This window comes from Lupinus angustifolius, chromosome LG03 (assembly GCF_001865875.1).
Source record: "Lupinus angustifolius cultivar Tanjil chromosome LG03, LupAngTanjil_v1.0, whole genome shotgun sequence".
NCBI lineage: Eukaryota > Viridiplantae > Streptophyta > Magnoliopsida > Fabales > Fabaceae > Lupinus > Lupinus angustifolius.
Genome location: NC_032011.1, coordinates 10,296,068 through 10,314,862, shown reverse-complemented (window position 1 = coordinate 10,314,862; position 18,795 = coordinate 10,296,068). Strand labels below are relative to the sequence as shown.

Genomic DNA, 18,795 nt, shown 5'->3' with positions numbered 1-18,795 from the left:
AATCTGGTCTTATCATCTACCACAGTCAGAAAGTATTTATGGCCTTAAGTAGAAGGAGTGGATAAAGGTCCCCAAATGTCTATGTAAACCAAATCAGAAGCACAAACTGATCTAATAATGCTAATAGAGTAAGGTAATCTCTTTTGCCTTGCTAAGTGCCAAACATCACATGGATCTATTGTTTTGTTACATTTGATAAAAGGAAACAAAGTTTGCATATGTATCAACTTGTTATGGGACAAATGTCCAAGTCTTGAGTGCCAAACATTGGAATCATTATAACTAGAGTAAGCATTAATATGATGAGGCCTAAGATAGTTCTTGCTTGGCTGATTCATTGTCTATAGGCCTCCCTTAAGCTCAGTTGCACTAGTCATCCTCAATGAGTTCATTTCCTGAATCAAGCATTTGTCAGCAGAGAAGACTAATGTGCAAGCCAATGAAGATGTTAGTTTAGAAACTGAAATTAGATTAAACTTAAAAATAGGTACATATAACACATTTATAAGATAAAATGTGTTTGAAAAGATAATAGATCATGAGTATTGGGCAGTTACTTGATTTCCATTTGGCAGAGTTATGGAAATAGGTTTTATTTGCTTGTAAGTGTGATAGTGCATCAAGGAGCAACAAACTTAGTATGTTGCTCCGGTATAAATAATCCAAGTGAGTGAGTTACTTGGAAGTGGAGCAAAATTACCTATAATATGAGCTTCTTGAGCATTGGTGGAAGTTTAAATAGAACTTATATGGTTGGTGTTATGATTGCCTTGTCCAATAAACTGTTTGATTAGAGCCGTCAAAGCATCTTGTTGTGCTGTAGTGAAAGGAAGGTCTCAAGATGAGGGATCTGTTTTGGTAGGACCATCAGTATAGTCTGAGTCTCCAACTGAAAAATTATTTACACTATTGGATGAACTTGGAAGGTATCCATGCTTCTTGTACCAGGAATCAACAGTATGCCCAATCCTTTGGCAGTAAGAACAAGATTTCTAATTCCTACCTCTTCCAAGAGTAGAGGATCTACCAGAACTATTTAATCTACTAATACCTCTAACTCCTCTCCTCTACCTCTTCTTCCTGATTCAATGTTCATTCCAAATGTACTTACTGAGAACTTTGGTTTCTCAAGTTGCATTTGTTTTTCTTGTTGGATTAACATGGAGAAGACTTTGTTTATGGAGGGAAAAGGGTCAATCAACATAATTTGTGATCTAACAATTGAGAACTGATCATTCAATCCCGTTAGAAAACATATTACATACTCATTTTCTCTATAATTATGTACAGTTGGGATTGTAGAACAAGAACATTTAATATCACAAGTGCAAGTGGGATTGGTATGTAATTATCAAGTTGTTGCCATAGCCCCTTTATTCGATTGTAGTAGGCACTAATTGAATTATCCCCTTGTTTAATTGAATGAATCTCACTAATTAACTCAGAGATCCTAAACATGTCCCTTTGATGATGTCTTTCACGTAAATCATCCCAAATTTCTTTTGCATTTTCCACCCACAAAACTGATTGAACAATATAAGGTTTTATGGATTGGGTTAACCAAGATACAACCAAATTGTTGCATCTTTTCCAGATTGTAAAGTTTTGATCATGGGCGAGGGGTCTTGGAAGAGTTCCGTCTATGAATTCTAACTTGTTTTTAGACTCAAGAGTCATGGCCATAGCACGAGACCAGGGGTGATAATTTTCTCCATTTAACCGAGATGATACAAGAACAGTACCTTAATTTTCGCTAGGATGTATGTGGTATGGACTTGTTGGATCCATGGTGGGATTGATGATTGCAGTAGTGGTCATTTTCTTCGAAGATGTTGGCGATGGCAGAAAGAGAGAAAGAAAAAGCGGAAGCTAATCAGAGGCACAGCAGAGACACCCTTTAGAAGGGTGCTCTGATACCATGTAAAATAGTATATGCCATTGCCAACAAGAAGAAGAAGAAGAAGAAGAAGAAGAAGAAGAAGAAGAAGAAGAAGAAGAAGAAGAAGAAGAAGAAGAAGAAGAAGAAGAAGAAGAAGAAGAAGAAGAAGAAGAAGAAGAAGAAGAAGAAGAAGAAGAAGAATATGAACAATAAATGATACTCAATGATGAATCTTGCCTTTAACTGAAAAGAATAAAAGACAATGCAGAGTTCTTTGAATAATACTTCTGTGAATCATATTGATTTGAGCTATGAAGATTAGCTCCTTTTATACAGTGTTTAATAAAAGATAAAAAAGGAGGGAAACAAAGAAAGAAACTAAACTAATTAATAGATTAACTAACAAAAATATGTCAAAAAAGGAAAGGTAAGGAAAGAAGTTAATCTGGTTGGGCTTTCTTCTGGATTATCTTTGACTCTAGGATCCTCTCTTAATATTGTGTCTGTTAGTAATTCATTTTTTCTTATAAAAAAACTATTTAATTAGTACTTATAATGTTTTATTTTTTAAGGTTGGATAGTTTAATTAAATGTTTTGGTGATTTTAAAGAAAATATCCTGGATCGTTATAATCTTACCATTGTTTAAATAGTTTGAAATAAAAGGGAATTTGAAAGTTTTAAGGTTTGAAACTTTGTTTCTTTATTGACCGTAAGTCCTTGCTCATATGGATCGAGTTAAAGCACAACAATATATCAATTTACCTACATATCAATTTGATAAGTGAAACAATATATCAATTTCCCTTGAATGTTTTGTTTTAGGTACAGATCTTGAGAGTGCTTTGGCGGGATCAATGTTTCACAATGACTAGGAAACGCTGGACTATGACTCAGATCAAGTGACATTTATGACTAGAATGACCATGTTAAGGGAGAGGGTATAGTCATCTTAGATTACTTCATTGAACTTCTTCAATAAACTCTATAGTTGGATAATCTTGTATTCTAGAGATATTTCATGGAAAATGTTAAGTTATTGAAGTGTTTTGATGGTGTCAAATTTCCCTATGAGATTGTTCAGATGTGAGGATGTGGTTGGTGTCATAGATTTTGCTAATGCTAAAACCAACATAAAACACTTTGGAGGTTCCTAATATATGCATATGAGATCTTTGTTGTATGGGAACCTATCAAATAAGAACATAATAGTTAATTAACATCAATTGTATTAGATGCTAGTGGTAGTGGTGTAGTTATGGTCCAATTTGATATTGATTTAGACTGAATGTCTCATGAAAGCGGAAGGATATCCAACTGTAAAAGGAGATCATTTGTCCTAAATGATGTCTTATTTCATGTCTCAAGCTAATTAGAGTGCTCCATTTTATTACTTTTTTATTTTTAAAATTTTATTTTATCCACATATATGATTGATTTTAGATAAGGAATGAGACACTATTAAAAAGAGGTGATCTCATCCATGTATTAATGTACGAATACTTAGGCAATGCACATTTGTTTTATTGTGTGGTGATTGTTGATAAGCCATCATAGAAGGATGATGACTAAGTTAGGAATTTTTACCAGGTCGTGATCATATTTATTTTAATATCTAGTTGGGTAATAATTAAGATTAGGTCCCAAAAAAGCATTTTAGTTGAGATAAGATAAAGATGGACCAATCAAATATTAAAAGAATAGTTAAAAGACTTATCACATAAATTTTGGTTAGTATACATTGTCATATGAATTTTGATATTTGAGTAATGGAGAGGAAATTGACACTAACTACAAAAGGAGTTGATGGTGGTAACTCGAAAAATGAGTCGTGATGAATTCTTTAGGTCAGACACTCAGTGATATTTTGATAGTTGTCTGTATGAGTAAGGTAATTCTACGGTGCAAGCTAAAAGACATATGATGCCCCTTTACACACTCATGAGTCATTGAAAATGGAAATCTCAAAACTACCGAATACGATATTAATACAAGAGTGTATCATATATGTTTGATAGGAAACTCTCAATTATTTTCTTATTACTTTGACAATGGTTTCTCATGAAGTAACATAAATAAGTGTTATGCTATAACATAAATCATATTGTACTTCTGAGTATTTATCCTTATATCTTAAGTTAAGATCATCATTATCTAATATTGATTTAATGCATATATGTTGTTTTAATGATATGATCTAAGAGGAAAACTTGTCTAGATACACATATCACACGTCATATTTGAAGACATTGTATTTATGTTTTTTAGTACTATCATATATAATTAAATTTTAATTAGAACTAAACTTTTAATGAATTATCAAAAATTTATTGGTTGTTTCTACATATATTTCTCCTAAGTCTTTGTCATGATAGCTCACAATATGGTAATTGAATTTAATTAATTTATTGTATTCAAGATTTTGTAATTATGAAATTTAATTAATTTATCATATTTCAAGATTTTGTAATTATGAATTTCTCAATCCAAACATCACCTACCATTTTAAATTAAACTTTAACCATCAGAAATTTCATGTCATACGTGGCGCTTTGAGAATTCCCGCCTTATACATCTTTGATCTCTATCCTCGCGCTACCAGATCCACTACAGAACACAATCTCAACCGTACACCCTCAAACCCAATCCAACGGCTAATATTACAATCCCTGTCATTTAATCTGATTGGTCCAATTTCTCCACACCCTACTATATAAACTTCCCAATCACAAATCAATATTCCAGAATCACATTTTTGTCTTCTTCACTATCAATTTCTAACCGAGAAACTTCATCAATGGCCGGAAGAGGCAAAACCCTAGGATCCACCGCGGCGAAGAAGGCCACCTCCCGGAGCAGCAAAGCCGGCCTCCAATTCCCCGTTGGCCGTATCGCTCGGTTCCTCAAGGCCGGAAAATACGCTGAACGTGTTGGTGCTGGTGCACCTGTTTATCTCGCTGCTGTTCTTGAATATCTCGCAGCTGAGGTAGTTTCAATTTTCCTCAGTTGCTTTATTTATGATCTTATTGTTCTATTTGCATTCATTATCAGATCTAGGGTTTCGAGTTCGCGTCAATTTTTGTTTAATTCCAGAAATTAATTCAATTTTCGCCTGATTAATAATCAAATTAAAATAACATTTTCGTCTGGAAGTTGAGTTTTGATGTTTTAGGGTTTGTGAGTTTTACATGATTTCCTTAATCTTGTGTTTAATTAATCCTTGAATCATTTCAGATGAACCTTCTTGGATTAGGGTTACGAAATTCACTTCACTATTCTCTAAATTACCGCCCAATTATGTCATTTTAAAAAAAATCAGACGAATTGCATGTAGTGAATGCAATGTTTTTTTTTGTTTTTCTTGGTGCTAATAGTTCTCAAAAGATAAATTTAAACTATTAATGTTTCAACTTTTGATTTGATTTTTCTAAAATCAGAAATAACCCTTTTAAGTCGTATGATTTTCCTATACTATAATCTTATATCAAATAAATTTGATTGGATTTTGGTTCTAATTAATTAATTATTGATATTGTGTATTTTTTAGGTTCTTGAATTAGCAGGGAATGCAGCAAGAGATAACAAGAAGACTCGAATTGTGCCACGCCATATTCAATTGGCAGTAAGGAATGATGAAGAACTGAGCAAGCTTCTTGGTGATGTAACAATCGCCAATGGAGGTGTGATGCCAAATATTCACAACCTCTTGCTCCCAAAGAAGGCTGGAACATCAAAAGCTGCTGCTGCTGATGATGAATGAATGAAGATCCTCATAACTTTTTTGTTGTGAAATTAGGTCTTAAAATTTATTTTTTCTTCTTTATTTAAAAGGACTTTCTTTGAAATAGGATTTTATCCTTGTGTTTGTAGTTTTGTTACTAGATTTTATGATGGTAATGTGAATATACAAAGCTGTCTAATTTTATTTTACTTTGGTTTTTTTTACTGGTACTGAATGACCGGAGTTCAAATTTATAAAGGTTGACCTGTTCCTTTCATCATTTATCAAATATTTCGTTTGGTACTTATTTGAAATGAACTGAGGAATGGTTGAGATGACAGTTCTGTATGCAATTATCATTCTTGATTATAAGAAAAAAAATACAGGATCAGTTAACAGCAAGATTAAAGTAGTTTAACCATTTATAAGGATTTAAACCAAAAAAAAATATTTATATAATAACAATTTAAAAAATAAATAACAAGAGGTGGTGTTGATTTCTATTTTTTTCGAACGAGGTCTCTTAATATTTTTATTTTTGTATGGAGTTGTTTTTTTTTTTGGCGTACACGGTCAGTTTAAAGATGTAGTGAGTCAATGGATGGATGATTTTGGCAATTTAATTTGAGGTCAACTATATCGTTATTTTCTGTTTCACTACTACATATTTGGTTTACTGTATTTTTTTTTATGATTTGTACAAGTATAAGGCTTGAATGTGAAGATATTAAAATTGGTAGTTGTTTTTTTTGTAAAATGTATAAAGTTTAAGGTGTTGTATACATTTTTTCTTTATATTTTTAAATCAACAAATCAATAGTTCGGATTAAAAAAAATTAGATTTCACAATTAAATATATTACCAATTGTAATAGAGACTTAAGATAATGATATTTTTTGAATGAGAAAAGTTTAAGATTTAACATAATGATATTTTCCTATTAGGGTAGTAACAACGATAGAGTAAGGTCTTCTTCTAGCTTGGGATAAGGGTTTCCATTTTATTATTCTAGAATGTGATTGTCTAGAGGTCATACAAATCATTACAAATGATCTTGTTGTCAAATTCCAAAAGATTGCAAAAGTGGTGAATCGGATTCGTAAGATGCTCTCTTGTAGCTGAGTGGTTCAAATCATCTTCATTCGTAGGGAGGCTAATTCTTTGGTGGACTTTATGGCGAAGACAGACGTTCTTTCACGCTCAGGTCTCCAACTTTGGGCTACCCCTATGATTGGAGCATGATATTTTAGATATAAAGCTTTCTCCTAGTTCATTGTTTTTAACTTCTAATGTACCAAAAAATATATCACATTTTGTAATTAAATCTATTACAGTTTTAATGGTCATTTCCTAAATGGAGCATACAAGAGTTAATAATATAAAATGATAAACATGCAATTATCAATATAAAAAAAATACCACATTTTGTAAATAAATATATTGCATTTTTAATATTGATTTGTAGAGGACTACTTTTTCTTTTTACTCCTTTTCAAATCCTTATGAATTTTCAATACTATTTTATAAACGTATATGAGAATTACTTTCATATTTCGAATAATATATGCTCGTTAGTGTTGGTGAAGTATGATTAGGTCAGGTCATAGATGGTGTAGAGTCTTCTAAATGCTATCTGAGATTTGGCTAGGAACGCCTAAATAAGTACTTGAAAATGTTATTCAACACTCAAATCAAGATTTTAGAGATGTATAAGAATAGAGAGAATATAGAATGCTTGAGCAAGATCAAGATATTTAATATCAAAAGATAAAATGTACCTTCCTTATGGGGGAATCCCCTCTTTATAGTGGAGATGTGCAAGAAAGTAGGTGTAGTGTGCAGGTGGAATGCAGTCTGTTGCAGATGTTTGTGTTGTTCAGACGGCGTGACAAACCTGTATAAGCGGCGCGATAGACAGATAGTAAAAGTGGTCCTCGTACTATTGTTTGGATCTTGTCTGGTCAACGACGTACCTTTCTAAATTGTCCGATTGACCGTCAAGATCTAAGAGTGCTCATAATGAACTTGCCTTGCCTTGCCTGACCTTAGGTCGACAACTGTTGTTCTTATCCGGTTATGTCGTGTCTTTTGGACGGTATGAAACAATAAGTATATATGATAGTTAGTTGCGTGCGTGGGACCTATGAGAGACAACTCTTGGAAAATTTTAACAACTTGTCCACTATGCTCTTAATGATGTGAAGAATAGGACTTTTAGTGTTCCAGTGCCAAAATATTGATCAGTAGGAAGATGGGTGAGTTTGAGACAACCATGCAACAAGTTCATATACATCAAGTTCTGGATAGTGATGGCTTAAAGATTGTGAGGATGATGGTATGCAACAACATATTTTGAAGTGAGTATGAGGACAAAAAAATCCAAGAAAGTGAAGTTTATGTGTTGGTTGCCAATCATGATATTCTTCCTACCAATTTGTTGAGGTTCAAACGTAAGATGATGTTCCCCTGATTGTTTTAGATGCAATAATGGAGAAGGTACAAAGTGGACAACTTTCCATAGAATATTTAGGCACTAACTCCATGATTGTTGATCCTCTTACAAAGGCTATCACACCCAATGTCTTTCATGAGCATACTGCTCACATGGGTGTTCTACAGTGTGAGGATATTTTGGTTTAGTGGGAGTTAGATTGTGCACAACTTTTATCATGTTCTATGTAATTTCAGTATTTTGTATGAATACTTTGTATTCAAACTTCAGTTGATTAATCATTCAGTTTGGTATTCTGTCATTATACTTTGTACAATAAGGTTTTATGTTATTATTAGAAAATTGACATGTACAGATAATATTCATGTGATTTTCATGCTACACATTTCATGATGTATCTATGTCATTTAGTTGTGTCAATGTTGGTGATCATTGTTGAATTAGCCATGATTGATATGGCGAAGTTCACTGTGATTCGATATGGAGACAGGACTAATGGACGGGATAATTTGGGTAAGCCTAAGTCATAATGATAATATTTAAGCGCGCATTAAGGATAACACGTACAGAGAATCATATGTGTGACCAGTGGGAGATTGTTGGAATTTCTGACAATTTATGGGTCACAAATATAATTCTATAATTGTGTTATGGCCATTATGTAATTAACCAAAATATAAAATGATCTTAAGTAATTAATTTGGTGGCTAAGGGCATATGTGTCATGAAATAATAATAAGTGTAGATACCTTCAGGCAATTTCTGATTTGATGAAGGGACTGAATCAGAATTATTGCAACTAAAGTAGTAACCACTACGGGGTTACTTTTATGGGTTATGGTCCCCATTTGTAGAGCAACAGGTTTTCAAGTGTAAAGGTGGAGGAGAATAAGGTAGGATGAGAATAGTGTTATCCAGGATAGGATAACACTATCCACCCATCCATAAGGCTCATTAGGTATAAGGATGAGGTTTCTCCTCATAACCAAAAGTTAAGGCAACCCACACTCTCCCTAAGGTACACTCAAGGTATTCTCTCATTCCCCTCTAAAGAGAACTAAAGGAAAACCATTCGGCGCTCTATCATCTGGAAGATCATCGCACCCTCATACCTTCGAGATCCCGGAAATGGCTCAACAAGGTATGTTCTTCTTCTTCACCATGAACTCATTTGGGGTTTCTTCGGTCTGGACCATGGATGTTCCATTTGGGTGTATGTATGGGCATACACATTCGGTTGTGGGAACAAAGCCATGGTCATAAGGACTTCCGCATTCACTCTATGGATTTCGGATGGAGAAGGAATTTCTCCAACAAGTGGTATCAGAGCCACCCCAAATTGATTCATGGGTGAAATTAGGTTTTCATGTTCTTCCCCAAATCTGGTTTGATTTAGGGTTATGGTGTTTTGTTTCTGTTATGAATCGATTATGAAAATACTTAGGCTTTTTCAATATGAAACAAAATGATTTAAAATGATTGATTGTTGTTTTCTGCTGTTTGTTGTTGAAAAATTTGGCTGATTTTCGAAGAAAGAAACTAAGGTATTCTCTCATTCCCTTCTAGAGAGAACTAAAGGAAAACCATTCGACGCTCTATCATCTGGAAGATCAACTCACTCTCATACCTTCGAGATTCCGGAAATGGCTCAACAATGTATGTTCTTCATCTTCACCATGAACTCATTTGGGGTTTCTTCGGTCTGGACCATGGTTGTTCCATTCGGGTTTATGTATGGGCATAAACATTCGGCTTTCAGAACAAAGCCATAGTCATAAGGACTTCCGTGTTTACTCTATGGATTTCAGATGGAGAGTAACTTCTTCAACAAGCTAATCTCTAATCCACTATTATGAATGTGGGTTGGAGCCTAGCATGTAGCTATATTTTGGTGTATTTAATTGCACCACTTAATGTAGCATTTACCACTCTTACGCTTGGTCAAATATTTAAACAAATATATTAAGTATGAATCATTTTCAGCTCTCATAAATTTTGGTTCGAGTCCGCAAATAAAAATCACATGTTGCAATTATGTCTCATAGAATGAAATTTTAACAAATGATAAAAAAATTCATATATCACTTTACTTTTATTTCCCACGATTCAATTTTCTTTTAATATATGTCAAATTTTATTGGAATAGACATAGTGCAAGAGCCACATCTACTGTCTCAGAGTTTATCTCTCACTCCATATATTTCTTCATTCTCATTAGTTAAAAAAGTAAAACTTAAATTTAATATATATTAACTTTATATTTTCTGATCAATAAAAATAAAATAGTACATTTAAATTATATACATCTTGAAACAAAAATATACTCCCCAGAGTGGACCCCAATAGGGCGTGCCAAAGGTGTGCGTCACATGCCTATAGTTTACGAAGGACCCAAATATATATTTTTACATACACTACTAAAATTTTATGATAAATATCTTCTTCTTTTTTAAAAACAATTGTATTATCACTCTATGCATAAATTCACTCAATAGTTTGTTAGTGGCAATAATTATTGTTTTATATTATCACTTGACTAATGTATGATTAAAATAAGGTCTCACTTGGATGAATAAAATATGAGGTTGCTTAAGATTCATTAAAAAATTGGTCTTAAAAAGTATATTGGATTCATGGTCTTGAAAAAAATTGTATCTTTTATTATTACAATTTGTATGAAAATATTTTGTTTAAAGTTTATTATAAAATAATATAGTTAATTTTTTTTAATGTACAATGTGTATTTATTTTTATTTAAACCTCACAATTTGTTCTGGACTCTGTGTTTAGATTTTGTTTATAATTTTGGGTCCAATTTTTTTTACACTGTGCCTATAAAATGTTAGGACTGGTTGAAATGTGATCTCCATTCAAGTTCTGCCAATCTTTTAGATTCAAATAACACTTTAAGCCCCAACATTACAAAAAAAATGCAACAAAAATTAAATTTACTCTAGTACTAGGCACACAAGGCACTTAATCTTAGCCAAGTTAAGAGGAGTATTCTTAGAGTATTACTAAGAAACTAAATCTTAGCCAAGTTCAAGGTATGGTTAGAAACTCTAGGCATACGAACATCTTGTTAATAAGTATTCTTAGAGTATTGCTAAGAAACTTAAAATGCTAATATTATTTTGGACTATGATGCATTTTATCATTTTCATATTTGTTGGACTTGAATTTCCAATGTTGATCTACTCATTTTGTATTATTTATAAGATACAATTAAGACACTTATTAATACATTTTTTTTTGTATTCGTACTTCCTAGTTTTGTAGCCAATGCCATTTAGCATGGCATACTATCTCCTTTCTATTTAAATCTTTGATATTGTGCCTGATTAAATCTACAAATTACAAGGACATTTGTCAATGTTTCAATTATAGAAATGTCACATTTATAAACTTGACATTTCATATTTCAAACATTGGATTTTATCAAGTCACAAAGTTATCAATAATGATTTGGGACAGAGGTTTATTGCATTTCAATAATATGACCAAGTCAATGAAAATATAAATAGAATATGACATGAATGATTTTAAATTCAATTAAATTTAATGTTGATGAGATTAATGGAGTAACGTTTTCAAAGGAAGTTAAGATACATGTAGGATTTGAAAAGTGTCAAGAAATTAAGATGAAAATTAATCATTTTGAGTATTATTTGTCATGTAGTGATGTGAAAGAAAATATAAACACAGAAACTACTGAAAAAAACTCGGCAAATTTTAACTACTCAGTGTTTCCCTTTCTCCTCTATCTAAGCACGTGACAAGAAGAATTAGATGGAAAACAATCTATTATTGGAATTTAAATTAGATGTGTATAGAAATTTTAGAACATTTAAAAATAGGTAAGTAGGATAATAATAAATGATAAAAATAGAAATTTTTTAGAAACTGAAAATAAAGTATGCTATTAATATAGTAATCCCAACTTAGGAGGAGAAATATCTCTTAAAAGTTAAAAGTACCAATTCAGCTAGAAGCTTGCCACTTTTTACTAAGGGTCTGTTTTCTTCTTTTGGTCATCTTGAGGTCTAGCGGAGCCTTACACCACTAGACCAACACCTTATTGATTAACAAGTTTAGTATCAGATGACGTGAAGTATGGATCCTCTCGTGTGTTTTTTCTTGTCAGTGAGAGTAAAAGAAAGAAATAGATACACAGGTTTTACTAATGGGCCAGTCAAAATTTATAACAGGAAAAAGTACACCAGATGATACATTCTCAATAATGCTATACAAGGACATGTTATTAAGGAACTAAGGATATGACCAAAAAGAAAACCATAATTGCAATACCACTTCCAACTTGAACCTATGGACTGTCATCATCTGAACTAAAGTCATCCATTCTCCTATCTACGACTGCTGGAAAAATTCGCTGCCGAATATCAGGAGTTGGAGGACGATTTTCTGAAGATGACACTCTAGAACTAGAAGTTTCTTGTTTCACATGTTTTACTGATGGCTTTCTTGGTACTATTCTTATCTCTTTGCATACCCTGTCCAACATTATTAAGAAGTCACGTACTATTACAAACAATCTTAAACCTTCATCTCTTCCCGAATTGCCATGAAAGTAATCACCAGTGCTCTTCACTAGAGCCATGATTTTCTTTTCCCCTTCCAGCAGACTTGTGACATCAACCTCAGCGCTCTCGATGAAACTCTTGACCGCCTCTTGAAACCCTCTATCATCACTCAGGGAGTTCTTAAGGTCGTTGTTTACGAAATCTTTGGTTTTTACGAGACCATGGCCTAGTTTGGCAGTAGTTCCTGTTAAGGTGTCAGCATCTAGAGCTGCTGCTTTCTTGACATTCTCAAGTTCGCTACTCAAACGTGAAACAACCTGAAGACCGAGCTCTTGATAATGATCTTCTGATTCATAACATATGTCTTCAAGGAGGTCTTCTGTTTTGATACTAGAGAAACTATGGCTTTCTTTTGACATACGAGCAGCTCTTATACCCTCGGTGCGTATTATCTCTTGAACAACAAAGTGTAACAGAGTAGTCTTACCATCCACACCTTTTACATCAGACAATTTCAGCAGTGTATCAAGTTTAAATGCTTGTGCACCACCACGGAATGTCCCATCATTCATTCGGTTCCCGGTTTTAAGAACAGCTTCAAGAAGCTTCAAGAACAGCCTGCTGCTTCTTAGTTCCTTACAAGCAACCTGACATCAGAGGAAGGTGTAACAAAAATCAGATTTTCTTTTTATTTTCGATGTATCGGGGGCGAGGCTAGGGGAGCATGCAAAGAAGTTTTATTGTGGAGACCTAAGAACAACAATGCTTTATTTCCCCAAAATTACATGTGAAAAACTTGATTTCTAAAATTTTGGTTAAACATAGGCACATAGGTCTAGCACAATTTTGCAATGCAGCAATATGGTGACCCAAGTTTTTTAATAGTTTTTAACATGTACTTTTTATATAAAAAAGTCGGCCTAGTGTACGAGACTCTCACTTAGTGGGATATGGGGAGGATAGATGTACGCAGCTTTACCCTCGCAAGCGGAGAGGCTGTACTTTTGTTATATAAAAATATAAATTTCTTTACTTGGCTCATGTAGATAAAATTTTGTTCTTTGTCCTTCCCAATCAAAATATGTTAGTTCTGCCCATGATGATGATGGTGAGGTATAAAAGTAAGAGTCTATCAATGCAAAGCGTACGGTAAAGAGATCCAACCTCTAAAACTGCAAAACACTCATTGGTAGCTTTGAGCTCCTCTTGAACAGTACCCATGTAAAGCAGTGCTTCCATTCGTTTAAAAGCAAATGGAATGTCAACTACGGCTTTCAAGAACCGATCAGCAGGTCCAAGTTGGGCTATGTTACCACTGAAAAGTCTAAGCTTGAGTTCTTCCTCTTGTGTTGGTGCCATCTTTAGCAAGGTTTGAAGGAACTCTGAGGGGAGCTCATTTCCTGATCAGCCAAACACAAATTTAGAGCAATCACACAAGTGCAACCAAAGATAAAATATTAATTTGTGTCCTTATTTTGCTGGTTTTTCAATAGTATCTTGAATCCATTATTCAGGGAATACCAAATTTATCAGAGAACATCAATGAATGCATGTTGATAGTTAAAAAAAGGGGCCCGTACGCAACCTTACCCTCGCAAGTGGAGAGGTTGTTTCCACGATTTGAACTTATGACCTCATGGTCACTACGCAACAACCTTACTGTTGCGCCAAACTCACATTCTAAAGAAAATTGATAATTAAATCTAAAGAAAATTGATAATTAAATCTAAAGAAAATTGATGTTCATTTGCACTTGATCAAGTAATAGCCAAGTAAAAGTTGTGATGCATATTGATTTACTGAGGAACATAAATCTACCACACGACTATCAACATTATACCTTGGTGTAAAAGATGAATGTCTTACTCTTAAAAATTCAAGATACAAAAAATGTTATGCGGCACTATTAAATCCTCCGAAACTACAAGAAAATGATGTTGTAGATCTACAATATTCCAGCATCAATAAGAATGTTCCCAGAAGAACCTAATACTATTACTAAAGCAATCAACAATTGTTTGCGAAAAACTGAAAGAAGAAAATGACCTTCAAGAAGTGCATCACAAACTTCTTCTAGTGTCACATTCAATGCTCGCAACAGGATTGATAAATTTTGTGATTTCTTTGAGTCAATTAATAGGATAAACTGAGGTGCATGATCATGGGAGGTAGACTCTTTTTTGTTCTGCACAGCTTTGGTTTTTTCAGCAGCAGCAGCATAGCCAAAAAGTGTCTCCATCATTTCTTCATTAAACCTGTGAAATATTAATCACCTCACTTAGAATGTTAGCAGCTAATGACAAAATAGCAAAATAAGTTTGAGACTTATTCCATACTGAAATGATCCTGCTTTGATCTGATTCCAAACCATTGTTTGATCAGAGTTGGCTTGAACCTTATCCCAGAAAAAAGGCTTTAACTTGGCTTTAGGAGCATCAGCATCACCTTCTGAATCAGCTCCAGCATTCTTTGGAACCTTCAGTCCACCAGCTAACGGTCGAGCACCTTTTGGACCAATTGGTGGAGGGCGACCTCCACCGGCCTTAGGAGGTGGTGGAGGTCCTGGTGCACGAGGCGGTGGAGGTCCTGGTGCCCGTGGTGGTGGAGGTCCTGGTGCCCGTGGTGGAGGAGGCCGAGGAGGAGGAGGGCCACCACTGCGAGGCGGTGGGGGTGCAGGAGGTGGAGGTCCACCACTTGGAGGCTGCGGTGGTACTGAAGGAGGAGGGGGAGGAGCAGCAGCAGTGGCATTATCAGAAGGCGTAGATGAAGGTGGCTCGGGTGGAAGAGGAGCAGTCCTTCCCGGAGGAGGTTTCAAAGGAGGCATTCCAGAAGGTGTCCCTACCACCCTTCCAGGAGGAGGCTTTAGCTCAAATGATGGTCTTGCAGCTCCTACTAATTGATTTTCCTGCACTGAGCTGTTCTTGTCATCAAGCAAAGAATTACTGGATAACTCAAATCCGGGTTTATCATCTTTTATGGAATTTTGATATGCATTATTATTTGAAGAAGAACCTGTATGATGGCAGGGAATTTTGTCAACACTGTTACATCAAATGACCAAGGTATGACCATGAAAAAATGGAAATAGAGAATTTTATTTGTATGACAAGTCGCGAGTTGCGACAACTTCCAGAATCAATACAACTTTTCTTTTTTATGAAGGATCATGATATTATGCTTTATAAAAAGGAAAAGTTATCCAGAAATTGAGAATGACAGAACATGTAACTCTTTGCAAAAGGAAATATGATATATACCAATAGAGTAGTCACTCATACTCAAGCTTAGAAGGGGCCTCTCATCAGTTTGACTAACTCGGCCTGTCCCGCAACACCTACAACAACATAAAAAGAGCAGTGCTGCAACTCCAAATGTCATCACTGCAGTTACAACTACAGCAGTAACAAGTATTTGTTTGTGCTCAGGAGACATGGAATTCTTTGTTGTTTTTTTACTTTTAGAACTGTTTTCTGATGCTTCATCTGGTGTTTCTGATACGCGCTGTGGGAAAACATAACCCAATTTTCTTCTGGAAGAAAGGGATCCCTTATATTCTCCAGAGACATGGAGTGGAAGATTATTTTTACTCAAGCAGCGTATAAAAATTTCTTTCGACTGAGGATGGCATGCATTGATCAACTTTCGGATATTTTTGTGTGCTATTAAACCGATTTCTGGACTAATTTCATTCGTACTACATGATGATTCATGTAGGCATAAGTCAAGATCTCCAGTTTCTTTCTTTAAATGAATCAAATCTTCACAGCAAGTGGTCCATAATACCTCCGCCTACACTCATGAAACTATAACCAGTTTTAGCGTCCATAATGTGAACAAATACCTTAATGAATAATACCATCTTTATCGATCAAGATATCATGCCTCTCAGCATAAAGCACATAAAAAGGTACTTACCATATCAACGAACTCAAACAATCATGTCATACAATTTACATTATATTAATATAACATCACAATTGTACGACCACCGGTGAGGTGGTGGTCATTAAGATAATGAAATTGGAAGACTAGATTCTGCAACTAATAGCTAAGAACACAAACAATGGCCATATAAAAAATGCCAAACAAGTGGGTGCATCAAAGTTCAATGTCAAAACCAAGTACTATGTGTACAAATAGTGTGAAAACAGCAACTATAATCATCTACCTCATTAACTATTATTTCACATTAAAACAGGCATGAAGAATGGACGCAAAAGTAGGATCTTTATGTTATAGTCATCATGCTGCTTAAATTCTAACAAATGGTGCAGAAAAACATGACTCTGCTGGATGGATAGGGAGAGTAGGATACGCTAGAATGTAATATAAATCCCTAAGATAGGCTCTAATATACTTATTCAGTTCTTCAATATCACTTACTGACAGCTTATACCGGTTTAAGGCCCAAACTTCATTCAAAAGTCATATTTTATATCTCACTTGAACAAGGAATTGCAGATTTGACATTTGAGCAACTATGGCATCTATATTATGAAACTAGCTAGAGACTACCATTAAGAATTCACCGATTTCTTAGAATAAAAAAGAGAGGCAAGTGTACACCCCCCCTCCACCCCATCTTCGGGCTTAACAGCTTGATTGGGATTGTCAAATAGGTACTTACAGGTTAAGAATTAAGACAATCAAGACACATCTTCTAAAATAATATCATGTCACATATGAGGCGACAAAATCAGAGTATAGATATGATCATATGAAGAAAACAACAAAAACCCAGAAATAATCAAATCACGAAAACCATGCAAATATGAGGTGATGTGTAGAAATACAATATCTACACCAACTTATAAAGATAAGTAAATTCCCCAAACAAGGATACAAAATTACTCAGTTTCATTAGAGAGCAAGTCAAAACCTCAATTTCTAAGTTCCCATGTTTTGTTCACATTTTTTAAACTTGAAAGAACAAATGCATTTCACTTAAAAGCTACCTAATACAAATGAGTGGCGAAGCAAGTCTCACCGTGCCCTCATTCAACACTCCAGATGCAGGATCAAATAGCAGGCTAATGAATTTTTCCTGTGCTTTCTTTTCTTCAATGCTAATGGATGCCACAAGATTAAGAACCAAAACAATGCAAAAGCTAGCCCTTAATATGACACACATATATTGTTGAATTGTCATTCCAAACTGCTTCTTAATTCATCAAGGCCGAAACCCAATAAGCACATAAAAATCACTTTTTTCATAATCCACCACCAACCCAGTTATAATTAATTCCTCTACAAATACCAAAATCACTAATCACCTGCATCTAGCCACAAATTCCACAATTCCCAACACCAAAAATAGCAAATTTATTATTGAATTGGGTCAATCAAAATTTAAAAAAAAAATGAAACCCCCCAAAGAAGCAATCAAAATTTGGTCCAAAAATGGTTCAAGCATGAGATATTGAAATTCAAATTCAAATGCAGATGAAAGCTTGTAAGGAAGATTGAGAAAAAGGGTGTTTATGTTTTTCTGCGAGTAACATGGATCCAAGGAAAGCAACTAAAAAAGCACGTGTTTTTTATGGATCAATGGAAATAGGCCATGTTGTTGTTGAACAATATTGATAATGAAATGTTGAAAATGTATGAATGTTATAGTGATAGTTTGTTTTGAACGATGATGATGATAATGGAAAGGTTTCGTTGTTGAAGCAAGAACCTGAATAATAAGGGCCGTCCTACCAATGATTCTGGATTAGGACATTGGCACCTACTACTCAGGAACACAGACTTCTCCTTTCACGATTGTCTCTTTCTTTTCTTATGTTATTTTCTTCTTATTGAAAGATTATGAGCATGGGGATGATAATGTAATTTCTCCTTTTAATTTTCTTACCATTTTCTAATTTTATGGAGGCTATGAGTCATAGCATTATACATATTTTCATTTTTTCTCTTTCATTTATTTATTTATATATATATATCGATTCTAAGAATCTCTAATAACATTTCTCATATTTTTTTGTATATGGAAAAGATAAAATGGAAAACCTAAAATATAAGGGAAATGTCCATCTATAGGACGGATAAAGCTCATGTAGGTGGGAGTCCTAGATTCTAAAGTTTGCATGGAGGTTCAAACTCATTTTAGCCATGTAATGTGTCACCATAGTCCTCATTTTAACCATGCTCTGAAGTACTCAAACAATAGGATTCAAGCTAATTTGCACCTTGTCAGTGTTGAC

At 34.2% G+C, this 18,795-nt stretch overlaps 2 protein-coding genes across 2 annotated transcripts; one reads left to right on the top strand and one right to left on the bottom strand.

Annotated features, from left to right (window-relative positions):
- Positions 4,630 to 5,808, top strand: LOC109343347 (probable histone H2A.3). Its single transcript, XM_019581590.1, has 2 exons — positions 4,630 to 4,864; positions 5,426 to 5,808. The coding sequence occupies exons 1-2, from the start codon at positions 4,676 to 4,678 to the stop codon at positions 5,636 to 5,638; spliced, it is 402 nt and encodes a 133-aa protein (XP_019437135.1). The 5' UTR covers positions 4,630 to 4,675; the 3' UTR covers positions 5,639 to 5,808.
- Positions 12,209 to 18,358, bottom strand: LOC109343346 (formin-like protein 5). Its single transcript, XM_019581589.1, has 6 exons — positions 17,580 to 18,358; positions 15,850 to 16,381; positions 14,929 to 15,604; positions 14,639 to 14,847; positions 13,757 to 13,992; positions 12,209 to 13,239 (listed from the first exon to the last, which is right to left on the bottom strand). Exons 1-6 carry the CDS (start codon positions 17,739 to 17,741, stop codon positions 12,376 to 12,378), a joined length of 2,679 nt encoding a protein of 892 aa, XP_019437134.1. The 5' UTR covers positions 17,742 to 18,358; the 3' UTR covers positions 12,209 to 12,375.

Bases quoted from the DNA above. Each gene is read 5' to 3' on its own strand.
- LOC109343347 (XM_019581590.1), top strand. From the start codon at position 4,676: ATGGCCGGAAGAGGCAAAACCCTAGGATCCACCGCGGCGAAGAAGGCC. The intron at 4,865-5,425 runs GTAGTTTCAATT...TGTATTTTTTAG, and splicing joins TTGAATATCTCGCAGCTGAG to GTTCTTGAATTAGCAGGGAA.
- LOC109343346 (XM_019581589.1), bottom strand. From the start codon at position 17,741: ATGACAATTCAACAATATATGTGTGTCATATTAAGGGCTAGCTTTTGC. The intron at 15,605-15,849 runs GTATATATCATA...GCCATCATACAG, and splicing joins TATGAGTGACTACTCTATTG to GTTCTTCTTCAAATAATAAT. The intron at 14,848-14,928 runs GTATGGAATAAG...AATATTTCACAG, and splicing joins ATCAAAGCAGGATCATTTCA to GTTTAATGAAGAAATGATGG.